Raw genomic sequence first — 18,836 nt, forward strand, 5'->3', positions numbered from 1 at the left:
ATTGAAAATGGAAGACCCTGATGTAAACCAAGTCTTGGTGCTTTTTCTGGTTTCATCCTCGTAGCAGTTTTGTATTGACCTGTACCTTTGTTTGAAATGTACCCATTCTACTAACCGTGAATAACATAATCAATCAATCAGTCACTTAATTGTTACTGAACAATTTAACAAACACTCCGTATGTAACACTTATTTTAATAACAAACGCACAATCAGAAACAAATTATGTGGTTTAACAATATCCTGTTTAATATTTACCCTTGGATAATAGGCAGGATCACAAATTCAAATAACAGGACAGCAATGTGGATGCTGGGGTTTAATAGTGTACACGTCGTACTGCAAGCTTTAGGAAATGGCTTGTTTGTGGCTTGACCTTGGAAAGTAGTGCGTTGACTCCGGAGTCGGGTGCTAGAAAGATCTGTTGTGCTTTAGGATCTTTATCTCCCAAATGTCCATAGTAGACAGTCTGTGAAGAGTAAAGATATATTTCATTTAACATAGTGTATGAAGTAATGGAGGAGGCTGAACAGTCAAAAAGGACACGCACATCTATACCTTTACTGCCAAGCTACACCAGGCTTTTCTCGCGCGTTTTCTCCCGCGCGTGAGTTTAATTTAGGTCCAGTCCTATTTTAAAAAACGCACGCGTTTAGGGTAAACGCGCGAGAAAAGCCTGGTGTAGCTTGGCCGTTAGGCTGGGTGCTGGATCAAAATGAAGTGATTGAAGTCATATAAGAAATGAAAAAATCGGCACACCAATTCATGCTCCCAAGTTTCTTTACTTTTAATCAGGTAACGTTTCGGGGCGCAGCCCTTCCTCAGACAAGGAAGGTCTGAGGAAGGGCTGCGGCCCGAAACGTTACCTGATTAAAAGTAGATACTCCACTGTTACGTTCTTAGTTTACGCATGATTCATGATAACTACTTTTTATACATGTGATGTATGCCATGCTTTTTGTTTTTGCTTAATGTAAGTCGCTCTGGATTAAGAGCGTCTGCTAAATGCCTAAATTGTAAATTGTAAATTGTAAAGAAACTTGGGAGCCTGAATTGGTGTGCCGATTTTTTCATTTCTTACATAGTGTATGATACACACATTTTACATGTCATTTTTTTGTTCAAATGTATTTAAACTCTCACCTGGTAAGTTCTATAATCCGGCATATAATTGTCATCTTTTGGGGGACATTCCACTGCTACCTTGGCAAGCATATCATTAAGTCGGGTACCGTGCGGGATTGCAGCTCCATCCCAAAAGAATGCATCATATGTCGTTTTATTCGTCTGCCAATTGTAGTCCGCAATCTCAATGTTTAAACTGAAATTCATGTCTGGAGATAAAAAAAAAGAAACAATAGATTAATGGTCAACCCATCTATGCCTGTAGATTATAAAAACAAACAATATATTAAGAAAATAATACAAAAATCCTAATCAGGGAATTACAAACAGGTAACTTGAAGTCAATAGTGCGTGTGTGCGTGTGTTCACGCAGCAAAAGGTATAGGCCTAGGCTACTCAATTGTTTTGATTTTAAGTAAAAGTATCAATACTGCAATGGAGAACTACTCCGTTACAAGTAAAAGTCAAGAATTAAAATAGTACTTGAGTAAAAGTAGGCTACTAAAGTATTGGCATCCAAATGTACTTAATACCAAAAGTAGAAAGTACTCATTATGCAGAATGTCCATTTCAAGTTTTGTATAGGCCTACAAATACCCTAGCTATTGACCCGAATATAAGACTACCGGTACGTTTCTTCCAATGGAATTATCCTAAAAAGCGGGGTCGTATTATAATCGGGGACTTGACTATTTGACTTCCAATGTTCTTTTTGCACAAATGAGTGACGTGTGTCTCTCAACTGGTACATTTACTGAAGGCTACTGTACTTCTGATGAATTGAAAATGGTGGACCCTATTGTAAACAAGTGTAATGCTTTTATGTGTCCACAGTAACAGTTTTTGTATTGAGTTGTGTTTTCGTTTGAAATGTATACTGTATTCTGCATACTGTTAATACAATTTTCAATCAATCAATCAAAACTTGAGTAAAATGTTTGGCAAAGAGGAAAAAAGAGAAGACCATGGGCCAAAATAAATGTGTGTGTGTTTGAGTGGGTAAAATGTCTGAAAACATACATTAACATGAATCCAACATAATAAATAGAAAAGATAGTGTAGGCCTATAAAACAAAAAAAACATGAATTTGCACAACACTGATTACAGTGCTGTAGGTCAGTCTATGAAGCTACTGTTATGTATGTATGCCTAATAGCTATTGTAGGCCTATGCCTACATTATCCATGCTCTCTTCCTGAAGAGAAGAACATAAACATAAAGAAGAACATAATTAACATAACTGACTGATTTCAAATCCTCAATTATAGCCTAAAGACAATTTTCAACTTTCAGAACTTCAGTCTGAAATGAATGCCAATGGCATTATTGCATACTTGCATTGCATGACGTGTTATGGGTCATGGGGTATGGGTCACGCTTTTTAATATAACATCCGGACCTGGCTGAAACTGAAATGTAGGCTATGTGCCGTGGCCAGGCCACTCGTTTCTTCTTGTAAAATGTAAAAACATGCATTGTTTAGTCTAGAGTGGTGTATAAACGGTAGCCAAACACGTTTACTGTGACTGTAGCCTACAAATCATGGGTGGTTGGGTTAGCCGATAGGCCTACTAACGAACAGTCACCAACGTCGACTCTCAATAATCACATTTTAAGTGTCTGTCTGATTGATTGATTGATTGATGAAGTTTTATACAGTTTGCAGAATGGGTAGGCGGCAGGCCTACATTTCACATGCAAGCACAACTACCAACAATAAGTTCGTAGCCTACTATAACGGCATTCATTTGACCATTTCCCAAGAAAAGTACACCATTTTAAAGGCTTACCTGCGGGTTGTTTAAAAACAATCCAAATTGAACCTGCCGCCAGTTATAAACGTACAGTAGTGTGGTTCCCCCTTCACGTCGATAGAGGGCGCCCGTTTCTTTCGTAAAATATTCATTTTGGCTGAGGGGCAGTGTTGCCATATCCGCTTATTATAAGCGACCGTGGCTTGTTTTTCTGTGAAGTTCCTTGTAAATAATTGGTAGTTGTAGGCTGCACATTTTGGGGGGGCTTGTTTGTAAACTACTGTAGTTATTTGCTTATTTAGACTTGTTTCCTAATTTTGACTTGTTTTCATAGACCTGTCACCTGGCTGGTCGCTTATTTCTGTCGCAAAATCTGGCAACACACACGCACAAGAAGCTAAAGATGACAACATTGCGACCGTTCACGTGTGATGATCTGTTTAAATTTAACAACATGTGAGTGTTATGCCATACATTTAGCTGTAAAAGATCACTGTCTGTCGTTCCTCATATAGTTGACATTGTTTGTCTTTGTGGCTCATATAGATGTGCTTCGTTGTGTTCGGGTTGTCTATCTGTGAGAGCTAACATGCTAACTACAGCTCCATCCTCCAGTAAGCTGCTGTGCTGTAGTAGTAGGGCTGTCTTTTGTTTTTAGTTTTACTGGACGAGATAATGCAAATCGATTTAACTGTGCTTCTGACATTGATATGATATTGATAGCAGATATGCTTCTGACATAAGAGTCTAAATGGCATTTGTGTTAGGCTTTGCCTTTTAGGTAGCCCTGAAACATGACTGCCATGATTATCATGGCAGTCATGTTTCAGGGCTACCTTTTAGGCTTCATGAACAATAATTGCACAGGACACAATATGCCAGTCATGCTATTTGTCTTCTGTCCTGTCATTATCATTTTTCATAATTTTAAAGTAAAAAGTAAATAGCGTTAATAGGGCATCTATAAACTATATATTTTTTAATTTACCCCCCCCCCCCCCCAACCTTCATCATCTTCCTCATTCAACAGCAACTTGGATCCTTTGACGGAGACTGTATCCTTTTTTATGTGTACATGACAGCATCATTGTTTAAATAGCATTCCAACATGATTAATATAATGCTGCATCCACAATTTAGTACATCACACACATAACAAGTAGTTATCAAGAAACATGCGTAAGCTGAGAACGTAACAGTGGAATATCTATGAAATATAGGCCTGTTGTTTCTCCTTAAGGTGAAGATATATATTGTCTCTGTCGGGTGGAACCTTACCTCCAAAACTGTTACTTTTCAGGATTCAAATTTAAAAGTATCAGTGGTAGCAGATCTACAAGCTCAAAACGTGTCGTGAATCTGCTACTTTTGAGACGGTTGTGTGACATTTGACTGTAGTATGATCAAGGAGGGCATTCATTTACGGAAAAAGACAAAAAACATAGAATATGTTTCAAATCAACCCGACAGCGACGATCTGTATGTATCAATCTTAAAGAAAAAAAATAGAGAAATGGTATTACACATTTGTTAAAAAAGAAAGAGATCCGGGCACTCAAAGATGATCAGGTCAGCCCTGATGAAGACCAGTATAGGTCGAAACATATCGGATTAATAAAGTATATTCTCCTCTTTTTAAACTTTGAGTGCCCGGATCTCCTTTTTTTTATCTGATGTCTTATCCCGACTGATCCAGGAGCACCTTTTTACTATTTTAACACATTTGTTTAACTGTACGTCTCCAGTGAACAACTGTGTTGTCTCTTCTTTGCCTCTGCCCTATTACACATGTTTACTTAACCCCTGCCACACAGTATGGGATCCCATTCTACCTCCAGTACCTGGCTCACTGGCCTGAGTATTTCATAGTGGCCGAGGCACCAGGTGGTGAACTGATGGGTTACAGTAAGTACAGTATATCTCAACCTGTCCCGAGTCCCCAATGTCAGTGCCATTTCAGCCTCGGAAACCACAGGCGTTTTGTTTAGTGCCGTTTTGACCTGCAGGCAGCAGTAGCACTTGTCAACCAACCAGTAATGTTAGTTATAGCAGTTTTTGTATTGACTTGCGCTTTCGTTTGAAATGTACCCATTCTACAAACTGTAGAATGGGTGTCTCATCCACTAAAAAGAAGTTAATCTATATTCACAAAATGTTTGCCATCTGATTATAACATGTAAGGTTTATTTGGTTAATAGTAAGAGAAATCTATGAAAATCTGGGAACTAAATCGTTACCAAGAAATTTCTTCACCAATGTGTTTCTAAAGGTGTCTAATAACATGTACTAAAAGTTAAGTAGCATGTGACATATGAAACTAGGGGGTTTTCATGATTCTGAATCCATTCCAAGCATTAGTTTTGCACAAAAAACACTCCTTGGGCTAAATTAGGCCATATCCACTTTACCAAATGTGCTGACCTCATCACGTTTGTGAGGCCGTTTCCCCCCCAAGGAGTGTTTTTTGTGCAAAACTAATGCTTGGAATGGATTCAGAATCATGAAAACCCCCTAGTTTCATATGTCACATGCTACTTAAAGAATGATGAAATTTGGACTTTTTTTGCCTTATATAGGATGTTATGGGGTATGGTCACATATTATGCTAATAACTCAATTTCCCACGGGAGTTGAATTTCAAACTTTTAGTATATGTTATTAGACACCTTTAGAAACACATTGGTGAAGACATTTTTTGGTAACGAATTAGTTCCCAGATTGGTCAAATACCTGATAAAATGCCCTTACTATAAGCCCCATTATATACAAAAAGTGATAGCTGATCTACAAGCTAACAAGACATATCGTCATGACACATCTGTGCTTGTAGATCGACTATTTTTGAAAGATGTTACCTTTAATGCCCTGGGACGGGGCGGTCAGGTGTAAAGTGGCTAACAGCATGGTTTCCTGTGCAGTCATGGGGAAGGCGGAGGGATCGGTGGCGAGGGAGGAGTGGCATGGCCACGTCACGGCCCTCTCTGTGGCCCCAGAGTTCAGGAGACTGGGCCTGGCTGCCAAACTCATGGAGATGCTGGAGGAAATCTCAGAAAGGTATGTAGAAATTATGATGTAATGCTGGTAACACTGAAAATATCCATAGAGTTCATTTCACTCTGAGAATGTACGAATGCAACAAAATGGACCTTACATAAGTGACAGATGTCATGTTATTCATGATATTTGTACTGCATACATCAATGATAATGTCTGGACTCTGGAAACCTTGTGTCCAAAACTGTTACTTTTCATAATTCAAAAGTAGCAGATCGACAAGCTCAAAACGTGTCGCTTCGTGTTATGTTTCAAGTTTGTGGATCTGCTACTTTTGGTGTGATGCTGAGTATGATCATTGATCAAGTAGGGCATTCATTTACGAAAAAATACAAAGTTTAAACTGTTTCATTATGTCTTTCTGCCGTTTAGGAAGGGCGGCTTCTTTGTGGACCTGTTTGTGCGAGTGTCCAACCAGGTGGCAGTGAACATGTACAAGCAGCTAGGCTACAGCGTCTACAGGACTGTTATAGAGTACTACTCTGCAAGCAACGGAGAGCCAGACGAGGACGCCTATGGTAAGATGGTATTCAACTGCATAGACCCCTGTGTCAAGACCAGACCATTGGTTCTCACGTTTTAATTCAAGGATTGTGCCAGGGACCCCCATAGGATTTCCCCCCCCATCCCAACAAAATAGACGTAGAAGCTCACAGCAGGTAACATAGCCTAATAAAATAAGTCTCAACTCTCAAGTGTTTACGTACCGTTCCTCATTTGCTGGGAGCTACCCTTTGAGAAAAAGCATCCGACACAGTATTGAATCAGTCAGAATAAAGTGCCAAGAAGAGTGGACTGCCCCTAACATTTGAAAATAATATAGGATGAGTTGGCCACAAAAAGGTTGGACATATTGGGAAGTACAAGTATTTTGACTTCTAACTTACTCAGGGCCTCATACCAAAAGCCTAAGGTTGCAATTGATTATCTCCTGATTTTCAATGTATACATTCTAAGCCTCTTTAAAATAATTTATCCTATAAACAAACTGTAGTCAAGTGTAATCATTTGATGCGGCTGACTTCTTTCTCTCTTCTACAGATATGAGGAAGGCCTTGTCCAGAGACACAGAAAAGAAGTCGATCATTCCACTGCCTCATCCTGTCAGACCAGAAGACATTGAATAACAATAGACGGTGGCTCTCTGACGCTTCTCAGTGCTCAATTATGTAATTACCAAAAGACCCCATTTGGTCAGGAATAGTTCTATTGTACATAGCTGGAGCTGATGAACGGGATATAAATGTACACAACGGAAGCCGTGTAACTCCCAAAAATCGAATTAGTCAGAGAGTCACTGTTTCAAATAAAATAAATATATGCAAGTTCATTTCATTTCCTGTATATTGTCATTTGCTTAATTAAAGAACACAAATTCAAACTGGGTTGTTTCACTGTTAAATTGTGTATTTACATTGGAATACTTGCAAAAACAAGGGCATACAAAAGACAACGATTCCCCATTTTTGTGAAACAAATTGAAAGATATGAAACCCCCCTCCCTCCCAGTTGTCTCTGACTCAATGGGAAACATTTTTCTACTTTTCATCATCACGCCTCTTCTTGGCCTGTTTCTCACCAGCATCATCATCACGCCTCTTCTTGGCCTGTTTCTCACCAGCATCATCATCACGCCTCTTCTTGGCCTGTTTCTCACCAGCATCATCATCTTCCTCACTGTCACTACCGCTGCTGCTGCTACTACTACCGCTACCACTACTGCTGCTGCTGCTGCTACTACTACTATCATCTCTGTCGTCGTGATGTGGCGCACTCCCCTGTGGCCCCTGCTCACTTAATTTGGGGCCATGACTCGGTTTATCAGAAGGGGAAGCTGACGCAGGGCCCGGGGGCTTCTCAGTAGGGCCCGGGGGCTTCTCAGTAGAGACCGGTGACGAAGCTGGCACTGCTTCATCGCCCTGGTCCATCGGGGAGGAAGACTCTGCTGCAACATCTTTTGGGATAGGGCCCGGGGGGTTCTCGGGCGAGGAATCTGGGGATGAAGAAGATTCGGCTGCATCATCCTTGGGCACAGGGCCCGGGGGGTTCTTGGGAGAGGACTCTGGGGATGAGGAAGACTCTTCCGCATCATCCGTGACTACGGCGCCCTGGGGTTTCTCGGGAACGGGTACCGGCAATGAAGGCGGCGCTTCATCGTCCTGGGGCACCGGTGGTCTATGTGGACGCTCCTCTGGTTCGTCCTCGTCATCCTGCTGCTTTCTCTTCCACATCTTGGCCATGGCCAGCAGTTTAAGGTTGGGCTGGTTAGCCGCGTCCTCTGGGAAGATGTAGTCGTAATACTCCTCCCAGCCTGCGTCCGACTGTTGGTTGTGGGGAAGACAAAGGATTGTGAATTAAAATGTATTGGAGCTTACCACAATTAGAATTCAGAATCAGTTTATTTTGCCAAGTGCGTTTGTACATTTGTCTCTGTGAGGTTGGTGCATTACAGTGAAGTTGATGAAATTGAGAAATGTTTACCAGAAATAATTGTGAAAGATGATATTCCATAAATCTACCCAACTGATTTTAACACAACAAATTAACATTGAAAGTGAAACGATAATTATACACTGCCACTACAACATGTGCTATTTGAGACCACAGCATAATTTCTATGAGCAAAAATGTAAACATTTCTATGCAGTACCCCACATCACCCAAAACCTTGTGGCAGGCCAGGCACTCACCCCGTCCTCGGCCGTGAGCTTTCTCCTCTTCTTGACCTTCTCGGGCAGCAGCTTCCTGACTCTGTCCACGTCTGAGCCGAACTCCCTCTCAAAGTCCCTCCAGGACTCCAGCAGCATGAGGCGCTCCTCCTTTTCCTCGCAGTTCCTCAGGCTCCTGTTGGCCTCCTCATAGATCTGTCTGCTCCTCTGCAGTCTGTCGCCACCGCTCTCTATGGACAGCTCAAACTTGCCGTAGCTGATCCATACCTGGGAGAGGAGACAGCAAGTGATGTCAGGGTGGGGAGGGTCACTTTTGTTTTTTTTGCATAGGTCTAAAATTGGAGTCAGGGTGCAAAAGTCAATTGAATAATCTACGTATGTACAGAAAGAGTCTATGCATGTAAAAATGAATGCAAAATCACTTCTTCAAATGCATTTTCCCTAGTAGGCTTTCATCATTCATCTTACCGGAAGCGTTTTGACTGATATTGGATACACAAATTACTACGAGCTATACAGATTACTATTAAAACAATTATTCCACCATAAAATAAATTCAGCCTGAAGTTCTTACCTTGACATGCTGGGTGCGCTGCAGGAGCCTTTTATAAAGCTCTCTGGTGTTTTCGTACTCTTCCTGTTCAATCTCGAAGTCAATGTATGACTTCCACAGAACCTGAAACAGTAACCATTAGTCACGTAACACAATTAATGGACACTTATCCCAATAGAAAATAAGTTGCATTATTAACAACTATTCAGAAGGGGAAAAAGCTGTACCTCTGGCATGTCCAGCCGTGGCTGTCCGATGGCAAGTTCAAAGATGCTGCGGGCTCTGTCCACATCACCCAGGATGGTCTCCAACTCTGCAAACTTGATCCAGGTGGTGCAGTTCTCGGGTCCAAACTCCAGGTATTTCTCATACAGCTTCCTACAGCGGTCAAACTCTCGTAGCTGCAACTCCAGCTCAATGTAGCCTTTAAACAGCTTGTTCTTGGGACATTTACCTATGGCTGAGCCCTGGGAAAAACCACACATTACATGAAGTTAAGAGAAGCATTATTCTAGCTACACCCCACCCATGCTTAATTAACCATTTATATTTGGCTACTCAGGAGGGTATAACAACCACAGACTTCTCTTCCAGCTGGAATGTTTTGAATAATTAAATGGATATAGTTGTTTTGGCGGACTTATCCAAGCTCTAGTGTTTAATTACTGGACTGTTTTGTCCATCAATTACAGGATGTGAATCACTGGTTTCTTTCTAAAGTGACCTGAAAAAACATAAATGTAAATTAAGGAATTTATTCACTGCTGTCGTTTATCCTTTTTCTCCTTTGAACATTAGTGTTTGAATTTGTTGACAACATACGTGTTATTTTATGTTATGTTGATTAATTTAATATATAGGAAATTGTAGCCTGAATGGCTCACTGTACCACATGCTGTTTTTCTGATTAATAAAGTAATCAATCAATTGAGCAGAGGCATCTCATGTAGCGTTCTGGACATAATATCCAAAGCACATTAAAAAAATGGACACAATCCAGGCGGATTATAGTAAGTGTTCTACATACCAGGCCTCTCCTAGCGAACGGGAGGTTCTTCTGGCGGATTTCAAACTGGGCGTACAGCAACCACATCTTGGCAAATGTGAACTGGGGGAAAAATTATACAAATCATTTAGCACACATGAATAAAATGGCAAATGATGTGCAGGATAACATGCAATATTAATCAAGCATATCAAAATTGGCATAACGTTCACAGCCAATTAAATTAAGGAACCAGAAAAGAAACCGTATTATCACAGTACCTTTTTGTGAGGGATGAGGTCCAAGCATGCTTGGTACACCTGCCTCGTTCTGTCAGGATCCTGTAACAGGAAAGTCAAACAACTTTTATCAGTACAGCCTACATACAGTCCATGTAAATATCTACCATAAATGGCTTTAGTTTAATACATTGGTGACCCAATTCTATATACACAGGGTCATCAGATCCCATGTATTTGCTAAGTAGCTGAGGCACCAACTCCTGCACAATGTGAATGTGCCTACATCAAACACTGACCCACCTTGACTTCCAGTTCTTCGTACAGTGCGTAGTTGATCCACAGGTAAATGTATCTCCGCCAGTGTCTCTTCTCCTGTATGGGGGGCATATTGGCGATGGCCCTCTCATACACCTCTCTCACCGTGTCCGCGTCTGTATCGCTCTCCACCAGACGCAGATAGTCGAACCACGCATCGTAATTGTGTGGGCTTGCCTGATCGGGGAGTTGAGGGGTTTTATAATGAGTTCAGACAGACAGGTCAACACACAGTTGGTTACAAAAACGCTAAGCTGTTAAATGAGGAATAAAATGCTAAGGGGTAGTAGGGGAGGTTTAACCCATTAAAACCGCCTGAGGCCGATTCTACAAATGCCTTCTAAATCAGCAGTTCTTACACTTTGAAAATAGCAGATGTACAAGCTCGCAGCACGGCACAAAGTGACGCTCTGTGAGCTTGTATATCTGCCATTTTGAATAGCCAATGCTAAAACCTAAACTTACGTGTAGTGATGTTTATTGTTACGGAGCGACAGTTTCCCCCTGCACACATACTTAAAAATGTGTACATTACAAACAAACTTGGGTGTCAACAACTATGCTGCCTTGTTTACTTAGGCTTATGTTATGGTACAGGTATATGGTTATCGGTATAGTGTTATGTTAAGATTAAGTAAGTGTATTGTACCTTGACTTCTTCCTCGTACTGAAACCTTCTCTTGCTGACGATGACGTCCTCTATGCCCCTCCTGTCTCCAAACTTCTTCTCAAACACAGTGTAGTTCTTGAACAGCTCCTGGGCCTGCTGTTTGGGGATCCTGTCCAGGGCGTATTTGTAGATGACCCGCACACGCTCAAACTAAGACAGAAACACATCACATAACATTGCGCAAAACAAAAGGGTTCTGGTTTCCTTATCAGACGATGAGGCTTTCAAACGTATTCGATTTCAAACATCCTCATCTCAAGATACCATTTCTACTTTTACTTCATTATCTTTAGACCATTCTGACTGACATAGCTAGAAATATGGGCTCGTCAACAAATGTCATGCATATTCAAATTTAAATTTGTGGAAAATCTAATTAAGTAATGGTAAATTACTTAATTTACCATTACTTAACATACTTAATTACTTAACATTTAAACTTTTCAAACCTCTTTCTGCGCCTCTTCAAACCTGGCAAAGGCCACAAAGAGGTTCTCATCCACATATTCCTCGCCAAAGAACTCCACAGCCCTCTCAAACACCTTCCTGCCATGAGCGATGTAGCCATGTTTATCCTCAAAACGAGCATATTTGATCCAGTTCTTTACTTGAGGGTGGACAATCACAAGTACACTGGAGTTAAGGAACTTTTATGTAGATTGAATGCATACATTCTTGTTACTTGATCATTCCATACTGGCACATGGCCTGCGTTCTAAGTCATTCCTTTTTCCTACCCTGTTCTTTATTGTCAATATGAATGTTCACTGTACCATGTAATAAAGCAACAGGCTGTGGACAAAACAATGTAACATGTTCAGTAGTGTGGCATTTGTAATTGTATATTGTCTCTGTCGGGTGGAGACCTCATGGCCAAAACTGTTACTTTTCAAGCAAAAGTAGCAGTTCTACAAGCTCATGTGGATGTGCTACTTTTGATGCTTTTGTGTACCAACGATATGTTGGATACGGTGAAGGAGTTAGGTTCAGTGATGCCAGTAGATACTTCTGAGCCATCCCATCAGGTGGTGGCATGAACCATGTAGAGAAAGAGAGATGTAGAGAATGATCCTACTCCCGGGTCAGCCCGTTTGTGTGCCGTCTCTCACGTGCCGAGGATCAAGTCAAAGGGACATATCTCTTTTGCTGCCATTAATTGTTGAACTACTGTGCTGCACTATTCTAGGGCTTACTTCTAATTATTTCCACTAAATAAGGCAACAGGGTTTGTGCGCTTTGTCTCTGGGAGCTCTTGCATGCCATGTTGGCAGTTTTCATCCTTCAGTGTGCAAGCCCCTTCTTTTTGTTTATGGACTCTCATGCTGGCCTCTCGCACCCGTTTACAGCCCTATAGTAAGCCTTGAGTTTAGAGCGCAAACTTCCCTACCTCCTCGGCTTTCAGGGAAGTAAAGCTATGCAACAGAGGCCTCTCTGTGGAAGAACCTAAACTAAACTCCCATGTCCATTTAAAAAGAAAGATTGTGACCCTGCAGAAGACCAATAGTGAAAACAAAGCACTTTCAGAAAAGGATATATCTCTCATAAATGGTGCGGGCCTTGTCCACTTCCTTGTATCGGAGCTCAAAGTTAATGTAGGAGTGCCAGGCCTGCTCCTCTGGCTCCCATTCCATCCAGCGCTCAAACACCTGCCTGCAGCCTGCAATGTTCCCCAACATCTCCTCCATGTAACTGTACTTGTACCTGTGTGGGGGAGGGAGGCGAGTCCAGGTTAACACATAAACACAAGCATATCTTCCACCCTCTCTATGTCAGTGGTTCTATTTTTAAGTACCGCATAACCTTCAGGGTGCATTTGGAAACCTCTACAGGAACCCTGAGGGTCCCTGGACAACATTTTGAGAACCACTGCATCAGCATATATAGTGCATGTTATAGGTCTAACCATTTCAGACTTTAAACTGGGCCAGGGGAATATTCGAATAATCTTTGACAGAGCAGTTGAAAATTCTAACTGGTCAGCTTTGTGCATCCCTAGATAAAGTATGCTGTATCTACAAACTTATGAAGATGAAACTTAAATCTTACTTTGAGCTTGCCAGTCACCGCAGCACCAGTACCAACTGACCAAAAATCAAAGTCGATCATTCTTCTGCTACTAATCACGAATATTCAATAATATTTTTTGATAATCAATTTTTATCCTCAAAAACGACTATTCTGACCCATCCCTACTATTCAGGCAGTAGTAAAGTAAGTACCAGAAGGAGTTGACACGTGGCAGGATGGTGATCGCTCTGTCCCAGATGTTGCGGGCGTGGTTCACCTGCCGGCTCTTCATCTCCATTTCGGCATACTTCAACCACAGTGTGATGTTGCGGTGGTCCACATCCAGCGCACGCTCGTAAATAGAGCGAGCTCTAGAAAAAAACGCATTTGACTCATTAAAGCAAAACCTTCCAGCAAATCCATGTGCACAGAATTAAGTAAGCCAGTGGCGATGAAAAGAGGCAATCTACCAGCTCACAACGTGCCTCGATGTGACAAACTGTGAGCTTGTAAATCTGCTTTTTTGTGATAAAAGTAACAATACCTCTGGATCTCTTTCAGACTTTCCTCCCATTGTGCGTACTTGATCCAGTTGCTGATGACAGTACGATTCTTTCTTATATTGTCCTCAAACCCCTGAAAACAAGTCAGCATTTTGATCAATTGGGATCTCTCTTCACAGTGATGCTAACAAAGCCACTTGTTATGGAAGTCAGCAGCATATACAGTTACTGACCTTTCTCTTTTTCAGCTTGTAATCGTTCAGCTCCTCCTCATCGGTGATCTTCTGCTTCGGCGGAGGAGGCAGAAGTTCTAGCTCTCTCTCTTTGGCTTCCCTGAGCAGCTGCTCGGCCGTGATCTGAACCTCTGCAGGCGCCTTGTTCTTCACCTGAAACAAAGTGCACACACACCACATTGTTATTCCAACAGTGATGTTACAACTGTTCATGCTAAAGCTGCAGGTACAGGCATAAGTTTCGACATACTAACAGTCCAACAGTCATTAGTCCGACACTCTACCCCAAACCCTAACCGCAAGCAAAAAATACGCAAAACACAGCAGTCTGCAGCAGAGCCTGAGACCCCTTTTATTCGCCATGCAACTCCTGCAACCATTATCCCCAATGGCAGTTGCAAGGAGTCTCATTGGTGCGGTTGCCGGTTGACCTTAAAATTGTTTTGTTGCAAGGAGTTGCATTGGTGTGCACCTCAAGTTAAATTGGCTATGTTATTGTTCAAATGTAAAAAACAATAAGGAATTTGGGAAATGGTCTTAAGTAATATAAACTATACATGATGATGTGAACGCTTGAACATGTATGCATAATAATACATCTACAATTACAACACCTGTGGATAGCCTGTCGGTATGGGCATAAACAAGAAGTTGAAGGGTAAATAAATGTATGTCTCAAATCAAGAGCATATCATAGATGTAGAGAATTGTATCGATTTATACTTTTTTTATAGATACGAACGTAAAAGTCACACCATTTGTGTGTCACACACAAAAATACAAAGCAAAGCAAAGCAAAGCAAAGTTACTACATTTACCCAGGGTATCTGGGCTAAGAACTTGTTCCAGCCAGGCCCTGCTCATAGAACATTTCATGGTAGTGGTTCAATGACTTGCTCAAGGGCACTTCAGCGGTGGTAATTTTAACGTGTCGGACCGCTGATTCGAACTGGCGACCTTCCGGTATCAAGACCGCTCCGCAATCCGTTCGGCCACCGCTGCCACTTTGTAGTTCTGGCGCTACGTGTGGCCCATTTTGAAATGGTTAAATTGCGGAAACAAATATCATGTGAGCCAACTGTGTTTTAGTCTTTACTATTGTGATTAAAAACGTGCTTTCATAGACACGTTTTACGTTAAAGCGTCAAACAAGCAGAATGTAAAAAAAAAAGAGGCTCGTGTCGTGCTGAAACACCTCAGCGACGTTCGTTAGCTTAACGTTAGCATCAGTGTTGTGTGTGGGTTTGCTGTTCTTACCTTCGCCACCTTCGGTATCCTCTGTTTCCCTGCCGCTGTGGACGCCATGGTTTTACCGTCACGATTCAGATACACCTACAAGAAAGAGTTTGAACTTGAACGATAGAATAAAGTCCCAACGAAAGTTTTCTCGTTCTGCGTTCACAACAGCCTGTGCGCCGCCATGACACTTTCCCAGGATGCTCTGCGATAGTGTTGCCAGATTGTGTGAGAGAAATCAACCAGGTCAACAAAACAAGCCCAAAAGAAGCGACATAAAAAGTGCCAATTGCAATTGTCAAAATGTGGAATATTTTTTTAAAACATTTTAACAACACTAATCTGGTATGGCCGGGGTCCCTGGCACAACATATTTTTAGATGTAGGGTGGACAATTCATTTATGTGGGGGTCCTTGACATTGAAATGTGTGAGAATCACTGGTTTAAAACAACATAAATGAAACAAGCCAAGATCCAGATGATTATGTCAGGATTGGTCCGCTCCATATTCGGAGATTCAGGTGATGAAGATGATGACTGCAGGCAGGCCTGGACTGACCACTTGACATCTATAAATGCACTAAGTCTCTGTCTGTGACTGTGTGTGTACGTCTGCTGCAAATTCGACACAAGTGTTCCACACCCCCACGGGGAGTGCAGTGCCCGGTGTCGAGTCGGTCGGACCCACGGTTGTCCAGGACCGCCACAAAAGGCCTCTGCCCGGGCTCTGGAGAAGTCCCCAGCCCCAGGTCCATATATGGAGCTGGCCTGTTCTGACATCACAACACTCCATATTTGGGCATGCCTGACACATGAGAACTCCATATATAATAAAGGGACACAGAGAGACAGATACCAAAATCTCCATATATGGGCATAAAAGAGACACAGACAGATGGGTGGAACGGGTACAGCGGGTATTGGATATCCGGGTGGGGCATGGATCTCCAACTTCCATCGTTACTGTTTCGGTGCTCTACAGCCGGGCACCGGTCTAATACTGGGCAAATAGGACATGCACATGTTTTTCAGTATAAAAGTGGTGGTATTATTAGGGCTTATTTGTTTGTCTCTGCCTCGACAGAGCGGGCGGTAGAGTATCTGCTCTGTGGTGGCCGGGCCGGTCTAGGCTAAATGCAGGGCGGATTTTTTGATCCAGTCCAGCCCTGACTGCAGGTTGACGTTGAAGCCCTCAGCTCTGAACTCTGCACCTGGCTCGCTGATAACAAACTACACACTTTCACACCTGAATCCATTCAGTTTAGATCAAATAGTAAATCGGTGTACACAAGCACAAGTGTGTGTGTGTGTGTGTGTGTGTGTGTGTGTGTGTGTGTGTGTGTGTGTGTGTGTGTGTGTGTGTGTGTGTGTGTGTGTGTGTGTGTGTGTGTGTTGTGCGTGTGTGTGTGTGTGTGTGCGTGTGTGTGTGCGACTGTGCGTGCGTGTGCTTAAACGCTCTAGTCTTGAGTCTTTTGGGCTTGTTTTCAAAAACCAGGTTGCTTATTTCTCTTTCTCTCGCAAAATCTGGCAACGTTGCCCTTAACCCCTGGCGTGCGTTCTGCGTTGTCGTCGTGGGAGTGGTACCATGGTTACAGCATCACAGCCCCGTCATGGATGTTGATTATGGATTAAACTCGGTTTGGTAATACAGCACAGGTAAAAGTTTATTAATCACTTGATTTGCATACCTGACGGAACGAAAATACGTTAAGCTAACGAGTAACGACCAACGACACTGAAATAAGAAAGTGGCAAAGTTGGAACAGGAGGAGGGTAAGTTAATTTGTAAGGGGCTACGCTACTCCATAGAACAATAATTTGTTGTCAACTTGTCACTTGTCGTTGGCAAGAGCTGAAAGCTGATCCACATGCAAGCTATAACAACGCGTCGCGTCGAGTTATTTATTTGAGTTTTCGGCAAGCGATAGTCTACTACAGTACACTCTCTACACCCACACTGATGAATAGAACATGGAGGACCCTGATGCAAACAGTGCTTTTCATGGTTTTGTCTTCCTCGTAGCAGTTTTGCAGTGTATTGACTTGTGCTTTCGTTTAAATTAAAATGTACCTATAGGCTACTGTGAATACAAATTTCAATCAATCAAGCTTGATTGAATACTTTATTAACAGATTGCAAAAGGTGGTAAAAGGATAACACTTTTTTTCATTCCATTTTTGATTGATTGATTGAAATATTCATTAACAGTACATTTCAAGCACAAACTCAATACAAAGACTGTGAGTGGACGACCCAATTAAGCATTACACTTGTTTACAAGAGGGAACACCTTGTTCAATTCATCAAAACATTTAGAGACGTACAAAAGACACTTCTATATAGTCAAAGAACAGAACAGGAATTCATCATAAGGGAGGTAAAAAGGGAAAAGAAACATATACAGTTAGGGGGAAAAGGGGTGGGGGGGATTCAGATTTTACGGGGGCCAGTTTCGAATTTGCAGCCGTCCGTAGGTGCCCTTTGAGAGCGGTTTTGAAGGAGTCAAGGGATTCGCATGTCTTAATGACTGTTGGTAGGGCGTTCCACATTTTGGTGGCATAGGAGCGAAAATAATTTAGTCCCTTGTTTGTGCCGAATCTGGGTTGTACATGGTTCGTTGCACTTCCTCTGGTGTTGTGGGTGTGGACTTCGTTAACATTAAGGAAGTATCAGACAGGTACATGGGTATCTTGGTGGTGTATCGAATCTTGTGGACCAGACCCATTGCAAGATGCTGTACTCTGTCGTCGAACCTAAGCCATTCCAACCTGTCAAAGTGGGCAGGGGTGAGTTCGGGGGGTGAGGCCAAGTAGGAGCCTGACCAGTTTGTTTTGGGAAGTCTGGAGGTGCATGCATAGTGAAAGAAACCAGCTTGTACGAGGGCTCCTGTTAAGGTCTTCAAGGTGTTTTTGTTGACCAGTGAGGAGATCCTGTAAAGGAATCTTGTTCTTTGGTTGACTTTTTTGATTACGTTGGTGGCCATTTTATCACCGGAAAGATTAGCCTCCAGGATGGAACCTAGGTAGGTAATTTCATCTTTACGTGTTCAGTTCACATGTTGGCGATATGTTGCTAAAATATGCGTGATGTAAATAATAGTGATGTAAAACTGCAGTATTTCCGCATCAATACACAAATGATGCAATGTAAACTCAAATCTTTTGGCTAAAGATATCACATCAAATTTGCAATTATTTAGCTCACTACATATAGCCTATGATAGGCTACTGCATGAATGACATACAGTGAAGAAGTGGTCCGCACACAGGCTTTGCTCCAACAGTGTTTATTGTGTTAAAACACCATCATAAATTAAGACACAACGTTTCGGCCGTGAACGGCCTTCATCAGGTGATAGTAATCAGTATGTGATAACCTCTCTTATATAATGGTTGTCACGTCACGTGACTGATGTTGACTGGGCAGGTAATTTTCAAACACCAATGAGTGACATGAAATAAGTTGAATAACCACCACAACAAGCAAG

General features: G+C 42.0%; 3 protein-coding genes across 8 annotated transcripts in view; 2 read left to right on the forward strand and 1 right to left on the reverse strand.

Moving 5' to 3' along the window:
• The first annotated feature begins 3,252 nt into the window (after positions 1–3,252).
• Positions 3,253–7,250, forward strand: naa20 (N-alpha-acetyltransferase 20, NatB catalytic subunit). Its single transcript, XM_079525532.1, has 6 exons — positions 3,253–3,336; positions 3,911–3,935; positions 4,695–4,785; positions 5,799–5,934; positions 6,307–6,452; positions 6,976–7,250. The coding sequence occupies exons 1-6, from the start codon at positions 3,284–3,286 to the stop codon at positions 7,059–7,061; spliced, it is 537 nt and encodes a 178-aa protein (XP_079381658.1). The 5' UTR covers positions 3,253–3,283; the 3' UTR covers positions 7,062–7,250.
• An 86-nt stretch (positions 7,251–7,336) lies between these two features.
• Positions 7,337–15,584, reverse strand: LOC306940438 (crooked neck-like protein 1). The gene is made up of 14 exons (XM_079525518.1): positions 15,369–15,584; positions 14,112–14,264; positions 13,920–14,011; positions 13,588–13,746; positions 12,903–13,069; positions 11,818–11,996; positions 11,348–11,518; positions 10,684–10,875; positions 10,423–10,482; positions 10,184–10,264; positions 9,384–9,623; positions 9,178–9,279; positions 8,625–8,870; positions 7,337–8,255 (listed from the first exon to the last, which is right to left on the reverse strand). Exons 1-14 carry the CDS (start codon positions 15,414–15,416, stop codon positions 7,473–7,475), a joined length of 2,673 nt encoding a protein of 890 aa, XP_079381644.1. The 5' UTR covers positions 15,417–15,584; the 3' UTR covers positions 7,337–7,472.
• Positions 15,585–18,091: 2,507 nt separating this feature from the next.
• Positions 18,092–18,836, forward strand: part of cfap61 (cilia and flagella associated protein 61) — a 51,550-nt gene continuing 50,805 nt past the window's right edge. For all 6 annotated transcript variants that reach the window (XM_079525799.1, XM_079525800.1, XM_079525801.1 and 3 more), the window contains exon 1: positions 18,092–18,371. In XM_079525799.1, coding sequence (XP_079381925.1) covers positions 18,361–18,371 — 11 coding nt within the window. In that variant the 5' untranslated portion in view covers positions 18,092–18,360. The remainder of the gene's footprint in view (positions 18,372–18,836) is intronic.

This window comes from Electrona antarctica, assembly GCF_951216825.1.
Source record: "Electrona antarctica genome assembly, chromosome: 17".
NCBI classification, from domain to species: Eukaryota; Metazoa; Chordata; class Actinopteri; order Myctophiformes; family Myctophidae; genus Electrona; species Electrona antarctica.

Bases quoted from the DNA above. Each gene is read 5' to 3' on its own strand.
- naa20 (XM_079525532.1), top strand. From the start codon at position 3,284: ATGACAACATTGCGACCGTTCACGTGTGATGATCTGTTTAAATTTAAC. The intron at 3,936-4,694 runs GTATCCTTTTTT...CCTGCCACACAG, and splicing joins TGGATCCTTTGACGGAGACT to TATGGGATCCCATTCTACCT. The intron at 4,786-5,798 runs GTAAGTACAGTA...TTTCCTGTGCAG, and splicing joins TGGTGAACTGATGGGTTACA to TCATGGGGAAGGCGGAGGGA.
- LOC306940438 (XM_079525518.1), bottom strand. From the start codon at position 15,416: ATGGCGTCCACAGCGGCAGGGAAACAGAGGATACCGAAGGTGGCGAAG. The intron at 10,876-11,347 runs GTACAATACACT...CTCCCCGATCAG, and splicing joins AGTACGAGGAAGAAGTCAAG to GCAAGCCCACACAATTACGA. The intron at 10,483-10,683 runs GTGGGTCAGTGT...TTCCTGTTACAG, and splicing joins ACGAAGAACTGGAAGTCAAG to GATCCTGACAGAACGAGGCA.